The 18,571-nt window shown below is 41.5% G+C and overlaps 1 protein-coding gene across 5 annotated transcripts in view; it reads left to right on the top strand.

The window, feature by feature from the left end:
- The first annotated feature begins 6,980 nt into the window (after window positions 1–6,980).
- The window catches only part of NPNT (nephronectin), a 55,192-nt gene continuing 43,601 nt past the window's right edge, over window positions 6,981–18,571 (top strand). For 3 of the 5 annotated variants that reach the window (XM_052775037.1, XM_052775054.1, XM_052775022.1), the window contains exons 1-3: window positions 6,981–7,308; window positions 8,723–8,823; window positions 16,962–17,012. In XM_052775037.1, the coding sequence (XP_052630997.1) occupies window positions 7,238–7,308; window positions 8,723–8,823; window positions 16,962–17,012 (223 nt within the window). In that variant the 5' untranslated portion in view covers window positions 6,981–7,237. The remainder of the gene's footprint in view (window positions 7,309–8,722; window positions 8,824–16,961; window positions 17,013–18,571) is intronic. The other 2 variants (XM_052775045.1, XM_052775030.1) reach the window with 1 other exon arrangement.

The raw sequence follows: 18,571 nt of genomic DNA, 5'->3' as shown, positions 1-18,571 counted from the left end.
TCAGGTTAAAGTAGTGCTCAATCATTTCTCTCTGGAAAGTCATTGCCATAATTTATACTTTATATAGGTAGTCTGGGCAGCATACCTGTATTAGTATATGGACCTTCAACCTTTTTTTTTTGTCTGATATTGGCAATGAGCCCAAGGCATGGGGAAAAACAAAGTTACAAAAACCGTGTGATAGTCAAGGCTGATATCTTAGGCTACTGTAAATTGTTTCCATCTGGTTCTGCATCTCCCAGTGTATTTCTTGCTGTAAGGACTGTATTTCATGAGCAGAAACAGTTGACTCCATGCTGCACAGATTATTTGCTGCTTTTGTCCTAACGACAATTCTGGTAACTTCTCAGGCCAATTTATGGCTGTTTCTTACATTTTAAAATTCTTATGGAGCCCAAGAAGTCCTAGCTTGCACGAGTCTGGGCTCGTGAAAGAGAGAAAACTCATGTAAAGTCCATAATTATTTCAGGTAACATACAAAGCAGTTGGCCTGCTTGATTCAAATCAGTTTACATTAGAACTGTGGTCAAGAACATGTTTTCATGGAGATCTCTTCTGTTAATGTTGCCTTTTTCTTTTGTTAAAGTTATAGCAGAAAGTGTGAGGTTAAGTTTGGTTTCAGCTCACATACTTGTGGTTTTTTGATTCTTAACAGCTTTTTTATAGTTATCCTCTGTATGACATGTGTGACTTTTTTTCCTGTTTTGGTTTCTTTATGTTTTCTTTTAGTTATAGATAGTAATCCGGTGATTTGATTTTTGCTTTGTTTTTTTTTAAAGAATCTGTCATCAGCCTTTAATATTGTTGAACAGAAGGTTTTTATGCACTTCTTGCCCATGAAAAAGACAGTGCACTGTTGATTCTGACTGTTGCCGAGTGTGTGTATTTTCTTGCCATGTAAGTAATATTTCTTTAGTAACTTCCACTGAGGTGAAATGTCTTTCTTGTGCTTCAGTTCTGGTCTCTTCGCTCTGACTGCTAAGTGCATGTGCATGTAGCCCATGATGATTATAATGATTTAGGTGACAATGTATTAGCTATGTATAGAACAGTTTTCTTGTGTTCAAGCATTTGGTTTCTTGAGGAAAGGAGACATCACTGGACATTGGCTGCACAGTGTAAAACTGTACATGAAGAGCTGTAGTATGATCTGCAGAACACATGCTGTAAAGCTATAGGAGTTGTATGGGACTTGGTGTATTAATGGAACAGTAGGACCTTACAAAGATTATGCGAAAACCGCTGTTACAGAAGTGTGACTAAGCCAGGCTCCTTAGGAAACTTAGCCGTGCTGCCTTTTCACCGATCCTAGCTGGTTGATTGTGAGGCTTTCCCAAAGGCTGACTGAACGGCAGCGTTGAATAATGAGAGCTAACTAGCTTAAACAACCTGGAGTAGATAACAAGGATGCTAATGTGTTGTTGGAGGCGTTCTGCTCAGTGCAGACAATCTGATTGCATAAAATAGTCTGTCAATCATTTATTCAACAGGTTCCTAAAACTTTCTTCACTTTCTCCCTTTTTCAGACAGCGTCAGAGGCCATATGTGTGTTTTTCCTGCTCAATCTGTGAAGGCATTCACAATTGTTTCACTCGCATGCAGAATTCATCCCAGTTCTACCCTGTTGCCTGCCTGCAAGTGGGGATCAATACAGTGTAGTTTCTGGTCCTGTTCACAAAAAAATTTCTGAAGCCCATGTTTTCCAACAGTTGGATCTCTTTCACTGATGGTGTCACTGAGACGTGCAGGATGTGCAAGGCTGGGGTTAGTGCAGGCAGTTTAGCACCATTTTTTGAAGTTGGCTATGCTGTCCCTCACCATCCTGGTGAAGATGTCTTTTACATCAGTTGCAGATTTTTCTGCATTCAATGATCATGTTGCAAGTGAGGCCAAGTATCTGACTCTCTAATGAACAGGGTAATGTTAAATTTGGGGGATTATCATTCTGATCCTCTATGCAAAATACCTTTTGGTACAAAAATTGATAACATGGACAGTTAGAAATCTGTTTAAAAGACATATGTAGAAAGGAATATGAAATTTTGCTGGGCTTTGAAAGGCAAATTATTGTTTATTTATGGGGGGAAATAAATTCTTTACACTGTAATGAAATGCAGGAAACTTCAACACAAATACCACTCATAGTTTTTAAAGAAGGATCAAGTAGGCTTGGAAAAAACTTACTGGAAAAAGCAAATTAATTTGGAAGACCTGATGCAGAAAAATCATTTGGAAGCTTTTGAATTAGTATTTCCAAAGCACAGTGTTTATCTGCACAGAAGGTAATTTGATCCTACAATGTCTGATAGTTTTGACGACTTTCTTACCCTTTCAAGTAGGTTTACTAAGAGGGAGGTGGAGTACCAAGATTGATTTAGCTGATTGAATTGCTGGATTTTCTTGATGCCTCACAGTTTTCTTATTAGCATGGGACTGACAGAAATTGTTACCTACCATATGATGGAGATAATATTTGCTCAATAAATACTACTTTTAAATATACCGTATATAAAGTTGGTTGAAAAGCAGAATTGCGTAGCCCCAGAGGAAAAGCAATAACATTGAAAGTTTCATAGATAATTTGCACTTGGATTCTTTTCTTCTGTTCCATTTTGCAAGAAGTATATATGTTACATTAGCATCACAAATGCAGAATATGATCATGCATGCCATTAACTACAAATCAAGTGGGTTTTACACACATCACAGCGTGATTTAGTGACTTGGGGTAGTGTGGTATTTGTGGTTAACTTTCTTAGCCTCAATGAGGGTGAAATACTTAGAAGGGAGGAAGGATGGCTTTGTGGTTTAAGTATGAAATTGGAAAATGGGAGATCTATTTCTAGTTTGATGACAGATGACTTGGTTTGTGGGAAAATCATTTTCTGTTCCATAATTTCTGCTTATGTAAATGGAGAGTTACAAAAAGTATTGCCTGATTCCGCTGAATAGAGGACTTAATTCATAATACTTGTAATGTGTTTTAAGACAAGGAGGAAGTTAATATTAAAAAAGTGGACTTGAAAGAAGCTACTCATTTAATACCTCCCTCAAAGAAATGTTACCTGGCAGTAGATTGCCCTGAAAGCAGTATCTTTTACTGGTGTCATTATGCCCAATTCATAGCTACCTGCATCAATAAAGATAAATTTTAAAGTTGTTTCTGTGTGATTTCTGTCATATCTACTATATTCTATCATCTACCAATATCTGTCAGCCTGACATATTTACCACTTGTATCTTTTCAGCTCTTTTTTCTTAATATTGCCTGTCCAGTCGGTTGCAGCAAGTACTCCAGAAACTGTTTTTGTTCTGTTGTTTTTTCCCCCTCAGGAATGGTTATAACCACAAAGAGTGTATTAGAAACCTGTATTTAGCCCTGCAGCTGAAGTTTTAAACACTGAGGCTGCTTTGCACAGTCTACCGCAAGTGAAGTAAAACTAAGTATTATTGTTGAAGAGGAACAGGTCCTGTGCATACAAGAAAGTTTCATTTCACTAGGGAAAACTGTAAGTAAGCTTCATTTCATTAGAACTGGGTTTCCTGTTGTTTACATGCTTTTTTAGTTGATGTTACTTGTATTACCAGTTACATATATTGCTCATGACATTGGTTCTTTAATGGAGTTTAATACTGCACTGTATTGTTTTTTTGAAAAATACGAGTACTGTACAGAGCGGTATATTGAACATATTTCTGCATGCATTGTTTAACTGTACTGTGCCAGACATCACTCTGTCACGCTCGCCATCCCAGAAGCAGCAGTTGTCATCACCACCTTTACCCTCCCTGCGGCAGAATTAGCAAGCCCCCCTCTTTAGAGCATTTCTTCACTCTCTGCCACCTTATCACCAAAATTTGGGTTTGTGTGTAGTCAGATGTGCCTTTATCACTTACGGCGTAGGATACAGCAATAGAATGTATACCTGGGGCTTCATCCCCTGGGAAATTCTAGATAATTCAGAACCTAATGGGCTTTCTAGTGGCATGGGCAACTGCAAGTATTTTAGCCTCTTCCTCTGCTCTCAACACAGAGTATCTTAACAAGTTTAGGGTCTTGATTTTCATAGAAGGGTCTCAACCTGAGCTCAATGTATCCACGAGACTGAAGGCCTGAGATGAGGATCATGACTGACAGTGTGGCTTCTTTGGCACAAGGTACGTAAACATCTTTATGGGGGAATGGAGAAGAGTAAAATAAGCATGGAGGGAAGGGTCAGTATGTTTGCACAAAATAAGCACCTTTTCAGGCAAAATTTACCTTCCTGTTTGCAATTGCTGCATGTGTTTTGACTTGACTTTTTCATACACAAGGCTACCTCATTGCTGTTCAAAATACTATGTCTTCCTCTGTGTTTCTGCTTCACTGTTGCTAATTTGGAGCTAAGAACCTGACTATCATGTTGCACTCAACCAAGTGTCTTTATCAGTATCATTGAAAAAGCTTTCTTGGACACTTGTTCTTTGGTCCGTGCTCCACTTCATCCTCTGCTTTGTAGCTGGGTATGTGCTAGTCATCCAAGTGCTTGATGCACAGCTGCTGGACTGTCTTGCTGAACATCAGGTCAGCCCACCCTATGGCTTCAACATTTGCCAGGCTTTCATACTGCTTCGCTAAACAGAAGGCACGAAAGTGCTTCTAGTAATGCTTCCAACAACTTCTCCATCTCTATCTTTTATAAATTACCTTGATGCACACCCACACAACAGTGGGATATGGAAGACAGCTTTATACACCTTTAACTTGTCAAGATATTCAGTTCTTTGCCAGCTCACTCAGTAATCCTTCTAGTGTCCTGGATATGAGAAACTACCTTACTAAGAAAACTCCACTGGCATTGATAAACCATTGCCAAAATAAATGAATTCATAAATGACTGGATGTTCAGTCTCATTGATGGGTATGGAAGTGCAGTACGTGATCTTTCAGTGGCTGTTTAACTGTTTTTTCAGGCTGATGTTCCAAAACAAATTGTAACGGCAGCAGAAGTTAACCAAGAGCAGACAATCTTAATTGGAGTAGGCACCACGTCTGACCAGCACACTAGCATTAACATGTAAGAGTGCCAAACAGGCTGCTGAGGAGATCTTAAATACTGAGTGCAGTCTGGAGAGATTAGATCATCTTACTATCATTGGCGAGTATACATGGTTTAAAGGACTAGCGTGTGCTTTAATGTTGCTGTGTACGTAAGTACCACTATGCAGCATTGCATGAAAGGAATTGATTTTATGACATGTCCCGTTGGACATCAGAGGGAAAGTGTCAGGTTGCCCTAGACCTTAATTCACAGTGAAGTTCAAATGTTGCTTTTGGCACCTGTCCTGGATTTGGCTGCGGTGTGATTTGTGGACACTTCTTTTCTACAAGTTGGAGAGATGCAGGCAGATGCTGTTATCAGAAAGAAATCCATGTGGTTATCACAAATAGGATTTCTCCCCTTTTGCCCATAAAATCTTGGCAGTGAATTCATTCTGCATGGTCCGTTATCCCACATCACACATCCAAGTCAAAAAAAAAAAAAAAAGAAGTGATCAATCAGTCAAGAGCTGGAAATCAGCTCTATATTTCCACAAGAATGTAATCTGAGCCGGATGACCTCCTGTCTTTCCCAAATGCCACTGTGGTGTTGTCTTCACTGTTTGGTTATCAGCTTTTCATGTGAATGAAGGGAACCAGGTTTGGTCCTTGGTGCACTTTTTATATCTGAGTCCTCTAAGGGGGCTTGCTTGTTATCTAAGCATACGTAACGAGTGCGTTGCAGAATCGTCACCTTGTAGCTTTTACTGTTGTTTTTTCTCTGTCTGAAAAGTGCTGGGTTGAGGCTGTGGACAGAAAGCTTTAGCCTGGGGAACGTAGGGTCCTGAAAAGATGACAAAAACAGGGGAAGGAGCATTGGAGGGGTCTTTCTGCTGCAAACGTGAGCAGAAAGTGGTAAAATCACTTTGGAGAAGGGTGTAATTTTCGAAAGCTCGCTGGCACAATTTGTATCCTGTGCAAAAAGTAGCTACCTTTGTGTAGTGTTGCTTGAATTATCTGTGTTTTGAAGGTGGAAAATGCTCTGTGCAGAACTACCAGCTCAAATATAAAGCCTGAAATCATATTTGGCATCCAAACGGTCCCTAAAGGGTTTGGCTTTGTGTTATGCGCAACCCAGAAGATCTTTGTTTTCTGCTTCTAAGCTGCAGCCAGACCCTTGTAAGAACAGCTGATGAGCTTTAGCCTTGATTTAGGCACAAATCAAAACCAATGCTGCAACCTAGCCCAAGTTGTTGGCCCCATCTGTCTGTAATCAGAGGGATCTCAGAGCAGCTCTGACCCTAAATTGGTGACAGGCTGTTATTAAGTGTCCCTCAGTAAGTCCCCAGAGCTGTAGTTCATAGAAACAAAACAAAAGTAACTGCTGTATTTTAACTGTATTTTTAACTGGATGTTAATGTAGAGTACAGATGCAGTCGTTGCTGTTGGTAGTGGTGCTAGGATGCCGTTACATGCTGTGTGGGTTAAACTTGTCACTTTTTTCTTCTGGGCAAGGGCTGGGATGCCTTATGTCACACATGCCAACACCTGAGGGCTATTGAATAGGAGCCTTTGAGCCAGAAAAACCACATCCAGCCTTGTAATTCTTCTGAAAAGCTTCATTCTGGAGGAAGTTTGGTTGGCAAGAGAAGGCCCAATCTCAACACTCTCGGCTTTCGCTGTGAACTCTGCTCGCAGCGAGGCGTGGGTGGCCGTCCTGCTTCAGGAAGCTCAAGCTAGAAGAGCTCACGCAAACAAAGCGCACCCTTCTTCGTGCCTTCAGACTGCGGTTTTTGCCTCGCTCGGCCCCTCGCAAGAGGTTGTACCGGTACGGCTAGGCACACGCCGAGGGGCCGGGCCCTGCCGGCGGGGGGGGGGGGGGGGGGGGCGGACCGCGGGGCCGCCAGGTGCCCCTCAGCGGGGAGGCGGGCGGCCCGGCCGCGGGCGCCTCTGCCGGGGACGGGCGGCGTTGCCGCTCCCCGTGCCGCGCCTCCTCCGCCCGGCAGCGAGGCGGGCGGGCGGAGAGAGAGGGGCTCGCCGCCGCTGCGGAGCTGTCGCAGCGCAGCCGGCGTCGGGGGCAGCCGGACCTTCCCCTCCACCCCCGGTCCCGTCCCGCAGCCCGCCTTGCAGCGCGGCGGTGGGGAGCGCCTCGGCCACCTCTGCCCACCCCGGGCCGCCTCGGCGGCCAGCCCGCGCGGCTGGAGAGCCCCGCCGGCCATGGAGCTCTCCCTGCGGCTGCTCCTGGCGTCCTGCCTCTCCCTGGGGGCGGCCGGGGAGTTTGACAGAAGGTAGGCGCTGGCTCCCGCGGGGTGGTCGGGGGGCCGGCCGGGCAGCGAAGTTGGTGTTTCCTCGGGCAGGTCGGAGCTCCCGCGGGGAGAGCGGCGGGAGCCCGGGCTCTTCTCCCGGGCGGGCGGGGGGCTCCTAACTGCTACCAGAGCGCCGGGGCGCGACATGGCGGCGGGGGGGGGGGGGGGGGCTCGGTACCGGCCACCCCGGGGCTGCCTCCCGGCGAGGCGGGGGCGGCCGGAGCCCTCGGCGGGACTTGTCTCGGCCCTCCCGCCCCCTCAGCCGAGAAGAGGTGCCGGCGGGCACGGCCGAGGGGCCAGCGGCGGCCGCAGGTCGGGGAGCGGGGGCGGCGGGACCCGGTGCCTCCCCCGGGGTTCCCCGGGACGGGGTCGCTCGGCCCCGTACCCGCGCCCTTGGCCCGCGCATTGCTCGGCAACCTAAACGTGGGCTCGGGTATAAAAAGTTTATTGCCCTGGCAGGGCTGCGTCCTGCAAGAATTGAGAAACAAAGCGCTTTGCGTGCTGTAAAAATAAAATTAGTTTATTGACGCCTCGAGGCACTTGAAACAGAATATGGCGAAGTTTGCCGCTCAAGTTTTAACATGAAGCGAGGTGAAAATGAACGCTTGGAGAGCGTGCGCCTTGTGGGTTGTGCTGAGCCGCGTCAGGTGTAGCGAGCGGCTGCGAGGCGAGCTGAGGTGGAGATCGCTTCGTGGATGCTGCGAGGAGCCGACTGCCCAACGCAACAGGTCCGTGGGCGCGTAAATCGGCCAGCGCGATCCCCTCTCCAAGGATCTCTTCGGGGGACGTGTTCAAATGCAGTGTTCACGGGATTTCAGCTTGTCATTAAAAAACAGTAACGATTTATGACAACACTTTGTAATTGCGTGAGGCCGTGGTGTCTTCTCCTTGGAACAGGGAAGACTACAGCTCTCGTTTTGTATTTAATTTCTGTTTAACGGTTCAGGAAGCTTTTGTTTTGATTTTTTTTTCCTTTAATGTTTCAGCGAGAAAATTTGGCTATGTGTTGTGAAAGAAACCAATGCTGAAGCTTTATGGTGGTGGTTTATTCCATGTTATAAATTCTGTTTCAGACTTCTGAAATTATTCAGTACCAGCCTGGGAGTGGCAGCAGTGAGCATATTGCAAAGCCTGTCAGCTTTTTCAGGCTTTACAAAGTTACCATAATTATCTTTTCCCCTCTTTGCCTATAGTCATTTACATTTTCTGAACTAAAGAAAGTGTTAACGATAGAAATATCATAGATTCAGCTTAGAGCAGTTACTGTTTTCAAAAAAAAGGATATATATCTCCATGCAGGAGAGGTTTTTGCTGGTCTTTGTCTTTTGTTTTTCTTGACGTAATTTTAGCTACCTTCAGAACGTTTCACCAGACTTTTTTGAACTGTCTTGTTCAGGTGGCCCAGACAAATAGTCTCCTCCGCAGGACTGTGTCGGTTTGGAAGTAGAATTGACTGCTGCTGGGGCTGGGCCCGATTGTCCTGGGGACAATGCCAACGTGAGTATCATTGCTGCTGGGGCTTCTAGTCACTTGTAGAAAAGGCTTGTACACACCTAGTCACGTCTTTCACACGTTCACACACATTCTTACAATGCAGGGCTTAGGCTTTTGCACGTGTGAGTCTGACTTACTTAGAAGGATGTTGTCACGTTAAAATTTTATTATTAACAGTACTAAAAATGATTGCAATCAAGTAAGGTAAACTTTAGTTAGGGCAATGAGAATTTGGGAGTTTCTGTTTGGTTTCCGGTTCATTTCATGCACTGGTCTAATAGCCTGATGTAACACTACACTGTGTCATGTTACAAGCACTGCAGGGCAAGAATATTTGCGTCCAAAAAGGAAACCCAAATTACTGATACTTCACTTAGAAACTCAATGGAAATGTTCCAGTTAGTATTAAGTTCAAACATTCTTTCAGTAACCCCAAACTAAGGGAATAAATCCCCCTGACAGCATCCTTTTACTGGGTCACACGTGAAGGGAAACATCTCTGAGATTCTCACATCTATCTAGAATCTTTGATATAATTGCAGGATAACCAAGTAGATAAGTCTTCATCATTAACTACATCTTCAGAAGGTATTCTGTGGTGGCAGCTAGCACTATGTAGAAGTTAAAATTGTTAGGAGTATCTTAGAGACCTCAGCTTGTTAAAATTACCGGGAACGCTCGCTCATGTGTTTAACAGTGCATATGTGAGTGATATCCCCTAAGTTTTTGCAGGAGCGAACCTATAAATATTGGTCCTCAATTTTTTTTTTTTTATTTACGTGCAAATGTCTGCAAACTAAATAATTTTCTGCCAAGCCATTTTTAAAGTAAAGCAGGTATTAAATACTGTAATTTGCTTAGTCTGCAGGGCAGCGACTGTAGGTGGCAAGTATTAGGCAAAAGATAGAAATAGCATTGGTGATGCAACTGTAGACTCTCGGCAAAGGTTTTGTTCAAATCTGTAAACAGCAAGACTGGCTTTTTCCTTCCCAAGTGTGTTAAAAGCCCACAATGTTTAATAGGTATATAAGATGACTGGTAAAAAAGCCGTGTAAAGTACTTTTGGGACATAACATCCCTGATACTGTTTTTTGATGCATAGTTCTCAGGCTGATATCTCTCAGGCCATACCATGGATTGTTTTGATTTTTAGGGCTCTAACTGATAACAAGTAGTTCTTTCCTTGGGTTGAATGTTTATAGAGAAAGAAGGAGAATGTGAAGTAGGTTGATTGAGGCTACTCCAGAGATGATAGAATCTATGTCCATCTTTCATAATGCAGTTTTATTTGAAAATCATTGAGCATTTAAATGTTTGAGGCTACGAAGGCTTAACTGGCAAGTATCGATAATTCACATTGTTTAAAAAAACCCCAAACAAACCAAGAACAAAACCAAAATAACCCAGAACACTAAAAGGGTCTCACTGTGGCCCTTTCCTTAGAGAAGTTGTCTCCTGTGTTGTGACCATAAATTGCAGCTCATGTTTAGGTGGAAGTCAATTTCTTGCTATTACCAAGTCTGATTTGGGGTTGCAATTTTATGATTTTGGGAGACAAGAATAACATAAAGTGATACTATTAAAAGATTCATAACTAAAAGTTGAAATTACAAAAGTAATAATACAGAGAAAGTATTTTTTATTTTTTACTCTTTGAATTTTGTCAATAAGGTCATTTGTAGTGCCAACTTTTTCAGATACTGTAAATGCTCTTTTTTTAAGGCTAAAGCTAGGTGAATTCTCACCTCCTTCCACTGCATTTTAGTCCATTATTCACAGATTTGTTCTCCATGCACATTTCCAAGAAGTGCAGAGATGGATTTTGTGTGGTCATCTCCAGTAGTTGGGACCAGACTTTCAAAAGAATACAATTATTACTTAGGTGTCTAAATGCATTTTTTTTTTCCCATTCTTTCACACACTGGGTGCTGATAATTTTTGAATCGCTGGTTCAGAAGAGTCTCAGATATTTGGGTGAAGGCCTTATTAAAAACTTAGCAGGTCCTTCTAGTTTTCAAATGGGAGCCAAACTCTTAGCAAAATAAAGCAAGAAAATCTGCCTCGGTTGTAGGTGGTGAAAATTCCAGTGATATCACAGAGTGGGAGATTACGCTAAATGAAAGTGAATCTTTCTAGTGCTTGCAGCCAAACAGAACATCTGTAGTCAACTCTCCACCTTGGGAATGTGGCATTCAGTATGAAGGATTAACCTGGCACGGAAGGCAGCATTCCTGACCTCAAAGGAAAACTTGAGTATTTTAATGTACAAAGGGATATCACTGAAAATTTTCCAAAAAGCCAAGTACACAGTTATTTCCCCTGCTTTCTCTATGGAGAAAGGCAAACCTCCTAGTCCTATTCCCAACATGAGTGGCATAAATACATGTCAAACTATCTACTAGATGTACATTTTCTTTGCTATTTCTAGAATAAATTATATTTGCATGATGAAAACAAGTATAGAGTCAGGCTTAAAAATCTGGAGTGAGACCCAATTTACAAATGAGTCCAAAAAAGAAGCTGCAAATATTCAGGCAATAATGGTGAGCTCTTTATTAGTGAGCTTGAACTGCTTTTCTCAAACTAGTCTGAGCCATCCTTGGCGTGCCTGCAAGCGCTACAGCACCTTTGGACTCTCACCTGCTTACTCATGTCTAATTTACTATGTAGGCACTAATTACCTCTGAATTTATCTTTCTGACAGCAAATGTAAGGTGAGAGCCATGCTGGAGCCAGGGTGTAGCAAGAATATAGGGTCTGATACGTGACAGCGTTGTCACCGTTTACAGAGACCTCTGAACCATGGTGAGCCATGGGCAAGTGATTGCTGACATACCTGTATACATTTTCTGCTGTCCAGCTGAGCTGCTCCACCAAACACACGTGGGCATGCCTTCTGCCCATGGCTACTGAGAAAAAATGTGTTAGTTTAAACCAACTGTGTGATTTAAGGTAACAGTTTAATTGTGATGGATGTTTAAACCTGTATATGTCAGCTCTAACAAGGTAGGAGTGTGGCACAGCTGACAAGCAGTAACTCACTAAGCCTTGGTAACTCAGTGCTCCTGGTCTTCCATCCATAATCCGTCCATACAGTTGCAAAGGGAAACTGAACTGTGTTAGCTAAACTCGCTTTTGTGAAGTGTGGAGTAATTCCTTTTATGTCCCTTTGACTGACAAAGGAGTGCACATAGAGCATAATCGTGCTTACTGCTGCTTAGTAACCAAAGTCAGCATAACTCGGCTGTCTTTTTCACTCTTATGAACATGTAGGAAGAAGTTGAAGTCAGGCCCCTCCTTTAATTTACACTCTTCCTTTAAAACATCCTCTGTCTCCTGTTAATAAATTACACCAGTTGAGACTTGTACATGTAAAGAAGTGCATGTAGGTCTGATCTGTCTGTAAACTTGCTTCCAAACCCTTTCAGTGTCAGCTGTAACATCTCAGTTAGTAGAAATATTCTCTCTTCAGTGACGTGAAATCGCCTTTCCAAATGCCCTTCCCAATTCCAGCAAATGCACTTAGAAGGTGCGCCTCCAACTGAAATAATCAAGAACTTCGAAACAGGTTGGATTTTTTTTTTCTTTCTTGCAGGTTGTGAACACCAAAGTGAGATCCATGTTTAGGCAACTAGATCCATTTTGAGATTGGTACAAATATAGCCATATTTTCAAAGGGGCTGAACAAATGTAACTCAAATAAATTCACTGGCATTTCTTACTCCTTGTGAATTGAAAATCCATCCACACTTATTTAGTGTCCTAATGTAGATTTAGAACTGTGGATATATTCCATTGCTAACGTAACTAAGTAGCTTTTCTGAGGTTTTGATCTGGTATAGAAACCAGGTTTATTGGTTAAACCTGGTGTGTAGAAAGGCTAATTTGGAAGCAGCAGAAGTGTTGTTTAAGCAACAACTCTTAGTTCATGTGAAGTAACCTCATCACATGATCAGCTGATCCTTTACACTGATGGACTCACAACATCAGTGCTTTAAAGTTAGATGTTAAATATCCCAGTTGAAATCAGTCCAAAAATCCCATGTTGTTGCCCAGCCTGCAGGATTTACTTGCACCTTGATAAGTAGTAGTGGGAGTAGTAGCTGTAAGTGGGAGTAATCACACAAAAGCCTACTTCTGTGAAAAATGGTATGTTGACAAAGATGAGATGTGTGTAAAAATAGGGCTGTTGTCTTGCATTATTATGTGTTATTGTTGTGCATGCAGCAAAACTATAACCCAGAGCAAAAGTGAGGGTAGAAAGAGTTTCTTCTGGATTTCTTCTCTCGGAGTAGGGGGTTTGACTTCCTGTGGCAGAGTGTTTTTGGTGAGAGCAGGTACCAACAGTACATTTTAAGTTCATAACTCCTTTTGCATTGTAAGTCACCTGCATCTGTGGTACTGAGCGTGTTGTCCTAACCCAGAACCCATTCAATGGGTTTTGAAGCATACAGGGAATACCAAGTTGGGGCATGCATCACGCACAAAACGCACTTTTCTGTGTGCCAGCAGAAAAAACTTGCCTTAGGAAGTTGATTCAACTCTTGGGGTTTTTTTTGGTTTGTTTTTTTTTTTAATGTTTTAGTCAGCATTAATTTCCATGGTTTGAAATACCTGGGAGAAGAGAGTTTCCAGCAGTGGTAGGGCTGGAGCTCAGTTCTTTGAGCTAGATGAGAAATGTCAAGGGCAGAATAGAAAACAGTCATGTCCATTCCTGTATTCTAGCTACTGTAGTCTAGGAGACCTGCTGAAGCCTGTCATCTCATCTCCCTAATAAGATGTCTGTGACAGTATTCTGCAGGGATGGCTGTCTTCCTGAGTGTTTCTCAAGGAAAGGATAATCTGGGCCTTGTTGTCCAAGTGTCTCTGCTAGCTAAAGATGTAGTCTAAGCAGCAGGAAAGTCCTTGGAACTACTGCTGACTGACCCTCGCTGATAATCTGGTGTACAGAAATCAACTGTGAATATATACTTGCGTACTGAGCTCTGGAACCTGGTTAGCCTATCAGAAAACTAAAATATGGGATAAGAGATGCACTCATGTTATGGAGAGACTTACGTGAGTAGTAGTGTGATGCTTTTTTTTCTTCAGTATGAAAGTGGAAGTTCTTCCCTTCAGTCTCCAGCAGGCCATGGTAGGGCTTGTCTGAAAAACAGTTCTTTGTGGACGTTTTTGCCACTAATCCATCTTGGTTCCCTGGAAGTTATTCTTAGAACTAATGGTCTCTACCTTCCTTGCTTTTAGCTGGCTTGCAAATATCTCTGTAGTTCTTTCAAAAGCTATAAAAATGGTTTCCACATGCGTGTGTCTTTCATGAACAAAATATACCTGCTTTGTACTTGGCTGCATGTCTGTTTGTAATTGATTTGTATGCTAGTTATATGTAGTCAAGGTACACTAAAGATGTAGGCTGCTTTTTGCTTCAAAATTTCAGCTGCAGTTTAACAGCCAAGAACTGTAGAAAGAGATACTACTTTAACATAGATTTAAAAGGTTAAGCAAGATTTTTTTAAGAAAAGCAATATAAACCAGCTTGAATTCTCATTCTGCATTACAGTTTGGACAACTCCTTTGCTAGAGGTGATGGCAAAAATGGTTCCTCTTGCTGTGGTCACATATATACAAAATAGAAGGTTGGATCTGCAGTTTCTGTAAATGGATGCAGATCCACTGTCAGATCCTCTGTTGGCATGAGTCAGCAGAGGGTACACAGATTTTGTCTGGTGGACAGAAAATTTGACCAACAGAAGATGCTTGATAGGAATAAAATCCCACTGGACATGGATTTTTACAAGTAGTGATGTTATTTTATTACCTCACTCGCTTCAGTGTTGAATTCTCCTTAAATGATAACAAAGTCTATAAGGTTTGTCCTGAGAAGGGGTTGTGAAGATGAGTGTGCTCTTTCAGAGCACCCATCTGTTGTAACTCCATCTGGTTATCTCCCTGTGCTGAAGTTTGAGTGTTCTACCTAGGGAGCAAAACCAGAATAGGTCAGCAAAGTAGTTTCCCACCACCTTACACTAAAACCATGAGAATCGGCTTAAAAGCCTAGGGACAGAGCAATCAAGAAGGTATACAGTAAAATAGCCCATTAGTAAAAGTATAAGTCAAGCCATCAGTTTACACCTCCCCTTAGCATTGCGTCATTAAGAAATGTTAATTGAAGGATGTCAGCTTAGCATTTAGATTTAGTCAAACCTAGTAGAAAGCATATTGTTTCAGGAGGTTCTTAAGAGGACCTGCAAAAGAGAGAGGGGCGCTTGTACAAGCTGATATAGCAGATGTAGGCGTAACCAAATGCTTTGCTGGGAACTGTGCATGCTGCTGCCTTCTTACAACAGTTGTGAAGAAACTTACAGTGCCTGTGCTGCTGCTCCTGTCCTAATGAGCTTAAAGACTGTGTATCTGTACTGTGCAATCTATTTACAGCGATGCAAGGTGGTGGTGGTTGGGGGGGCGAAGAGGTGGCTGTGCTCTCATTGATGCCTAGAAGGAGATTTTGTATAACCAACGATAATGTTGATGGGAGTTTACCCATATAAATAATCTCATACATCAATGGGAGAAGAGGCCATGAGCTGCTTAGGACTTCTGTTTCTTGCACGTAACAATGCTTTCAGTGGAAATGGCAGTTCTGTATAGTCCAAGATGCACAAAAATAAACCCATCATTTTGTCAATGACAAGCCATGAAAAGACTGGCTTCCAGGAGACTGACCCACTACCAGAAACCTCCTTAAAGTAAATAAATGTTTTGTTACGGAATTTGTAGTTGCAAGACTACAGTCTGTATTAATGCATTGTGTTGGCAATGTTTAATTAATATTGATATGCAGTATGTCTGCTTCTTAAAAAATGACCAATATTTTTGTGCATCCCTGGTACTTTTCAATGAAAAGACATTTTATACAGAATTGCAATACTACTTTAATACTGCTATGCAAGAAAAAAATGAGGTTTTGCTATTTTTATTCAGTTGGTGTTTGTTGGGTTTTTTTTCAGTTTAGAAGCTTTATGCTTTTAAAGTAGTTACGACTTTACTACGTTAAAGATACAGTATCCTTTTCCACTTCCCCACCGCATCCCTTCTGCACTTCATACACAGAATAATAGTTTTGCAGTCCAGTGTTTCCCAAGGAAATCTTAACAGTAACATGATTTGACCATTTACAACTGTAGTGTATTTGTATTTGGAGCTTCTCTCAAAGCGCAGCAACAACTTGGAGAGCCTCCCTCAGCTGTAACAAACGCTAAGGGACTTTTTGTTAAAACTAATTTAAACCAATGTAAGTTGCAATCATAGCAAACCCTTAAGTGTTGGTCACATACTGCTTAAAATACTTGTTGCTTGCAAGTCCCAGCCTTTTATAATAAGGCTATGTAGCCTAACAAGCCATGCTGCTAACATTAATTTTATTGGCAAATAAATTGATTTAAAATAAGCCCGAAACATAAATCTGTGTTTCCATCTTATTTAACTTTTGTAGCATACCTAGTTTCATATGGTAGTAAGAGCTGAAAAGGTCTCTAAGCATTAGTTTTAATTTAGATGACATTCAAAATTTAAACATTATAAAAATGACCAGTAAATTTATATGCCAGCATGTTTATTGGTTGCAGATGTTCAGATACTTATAAATGGGTGTAATTTTAATTACTCTCAGATTAGCATCCAGATGCTAACCGTGTATATTTGCTCTGTGGAGACACAACATTAAAAATATATACCTATATTTAAATGAAAGGATACTGTCTCTTTAAGAAAAGCATTTATGTTCTGTTGATGGAAACATTGAACCTGAAGTGTGAAACATGAGAATTTTTACAACTATGTACCATATGAAACATGACAAAGTGTAGCTCCTTATTTGATTGAATAAGAATAGCATCACGTCATTATATTTAATTACGCTTATGTATCAGAATGTGTTTGTTAAATCTCATAATGAAATACTGATGTAAGGTATTTCCATTTTTAAATGTGTACCAGAATTTTTTTTTATTTCAGAAAAGCTCTGAATGTTGAATGTGTGTTAAGTCTCCAGGAATGTAACAAGTTGATAAAAACCCCAGCCAAGTCCATCCTCCTTACAGGAAAAAAAAAGCTCGAATTTCTTTTTTTGGATATTTGTTTTGCAGCTTTCTACGTCTTAAGGCAGAGAATAGCCAGCCTAAGGTGCCAGCCCAAAGGTTAGCTGAACATATTTCTTGAAATAATTTTGGCAAGGTTATGACTTGGAGTTATGGCCTCGAAGTCATAAGTTTACATGAAAACTATAATACGTGACAAGAAGATGTAGATGTTCTTTTATTTTTTTCCTTCTTTAAACATTCGATTTGGGGAAGATGCGGGGGGGAAATTAACAGGGCTGTTTTATCCCAGTTACCTATCTGATGAGATATTTATTGCACTTTTCCCTTTTCCCTCTTTTCCTTTTTCTTTATTTTACCCTCAAGCCCCAGGCAACATTTTTTCCTTCCTGCAAATTGTTTATACTCCCAGCATCATATTTACAAGCTGTCAGACTTAGGAGCCCTAATTTGCTTTCACAATATTGGGTCACGTGCAGTGGGAGGTTAGTTTGGGATGGCTGAAGCACTTATTGCCCCCCGTTGCCTGCTTTGCACCTCCACTACAGGTTGTCATTCCCACAACAGGGAAAATTACAGCCCCTGCTCTACAGCCATGTACAACCTGGCATGTTAGAGCAAAATGAAATCAACACAGCTCTACCTTGGTATCCAGTGCTGTAGTCCACTGCTGCTTAGGAATTGACATGTCTTGTTTACTTATACCTGTGGTGGGCGTACCAGTCTTTAGAAAGGGGAGCAAAGCAATCAGCTGTTCATCTGTCTGTGAAAGTCGTCTTTGTTACTGTGATACAGAAGTTACTCTGCTGAAGCCAGTGGGTGTTATATTCTACTAAACAAAATAGCAATAGGGCCCAGTTTGTTTTCTGCCACCGCACATAGAAACACTTATGCTAGCCTGCTTCTACCTGCTGGAATTCAGGAGACACACAGAAAGATTCAGGTAACAAACAGGCATTTGAGATGATAGAGCACTGTTCTTCAAGCAATTACCATGAGCCACTTGAAATGCAAACATGTAAAGATTGACAAAGCATGAAATATTTCTTGCTTTTCTAATTTTGCATTGCGTTAGATCAAATTTTCACTGTTTTTTAAAAAGAGTATTTAAGTGCATAAGCATTAGATTAACTTTCACTGTCCTCATTAAATCCTATTGATTTCAGTGTTAACCATGCTTAAGTTATGCATGCTTTTAAGAGCTTTTTGGAATAGCAAGGCATTCGTGAACTAGGGCCTGGATTTGTCTATGCAGTTTAGAAACACATTTGGCAGCAGTCGTAGCCAAGCAAAGAATTCGGTGCAATGAGTAGCCCACACTGGTTGCAGTTTGTCATGTTAATGTGCTGTTACCAGAATCATATGTGCAAACTGAGTAACTGATTTACCCAGGCAAACGTAGTAGTTGTGCATGAAAAATTAGGAGCCGCTTACTTAATGGAACTGTATGTTTCAGATGGAAGCTTAAGCATGCATTTTGACAACATTTGTTACCATGAATGTTAAAAATAAGTGAAAGTAATTTGTGAAAAAATATTCAGGCATTAGTTACCATTTTATCTGACGATATTATCGGTCTGTAGTTACAGAAGTTGGTCAAGGACATTTATTATCTTTTAAAAAATAGAGTAAGGAATGTTTTGCATATGAAATTATCT

This window comes from Harpia harpyja, chromosome 2, assembly GCF_026419915.1.
Source record: "Harpia harpyja isolate bHarHar1 chromosome 2, bHarHar1 primary haplotype, whole genome shotgun sequence".
Taxonomy (NCBI): domain Eukaryota; kingdom Metazoa; phylum Chordata; class Aves; order Accipitriformes; family Accipitridae; genus Harpia; species Harpia harpyja.
The sequence above is the reverse complement of the archived record's forward strand: the minus strand, read 5'-3'. Positions and strand labels throughout refer to the sequence as shown.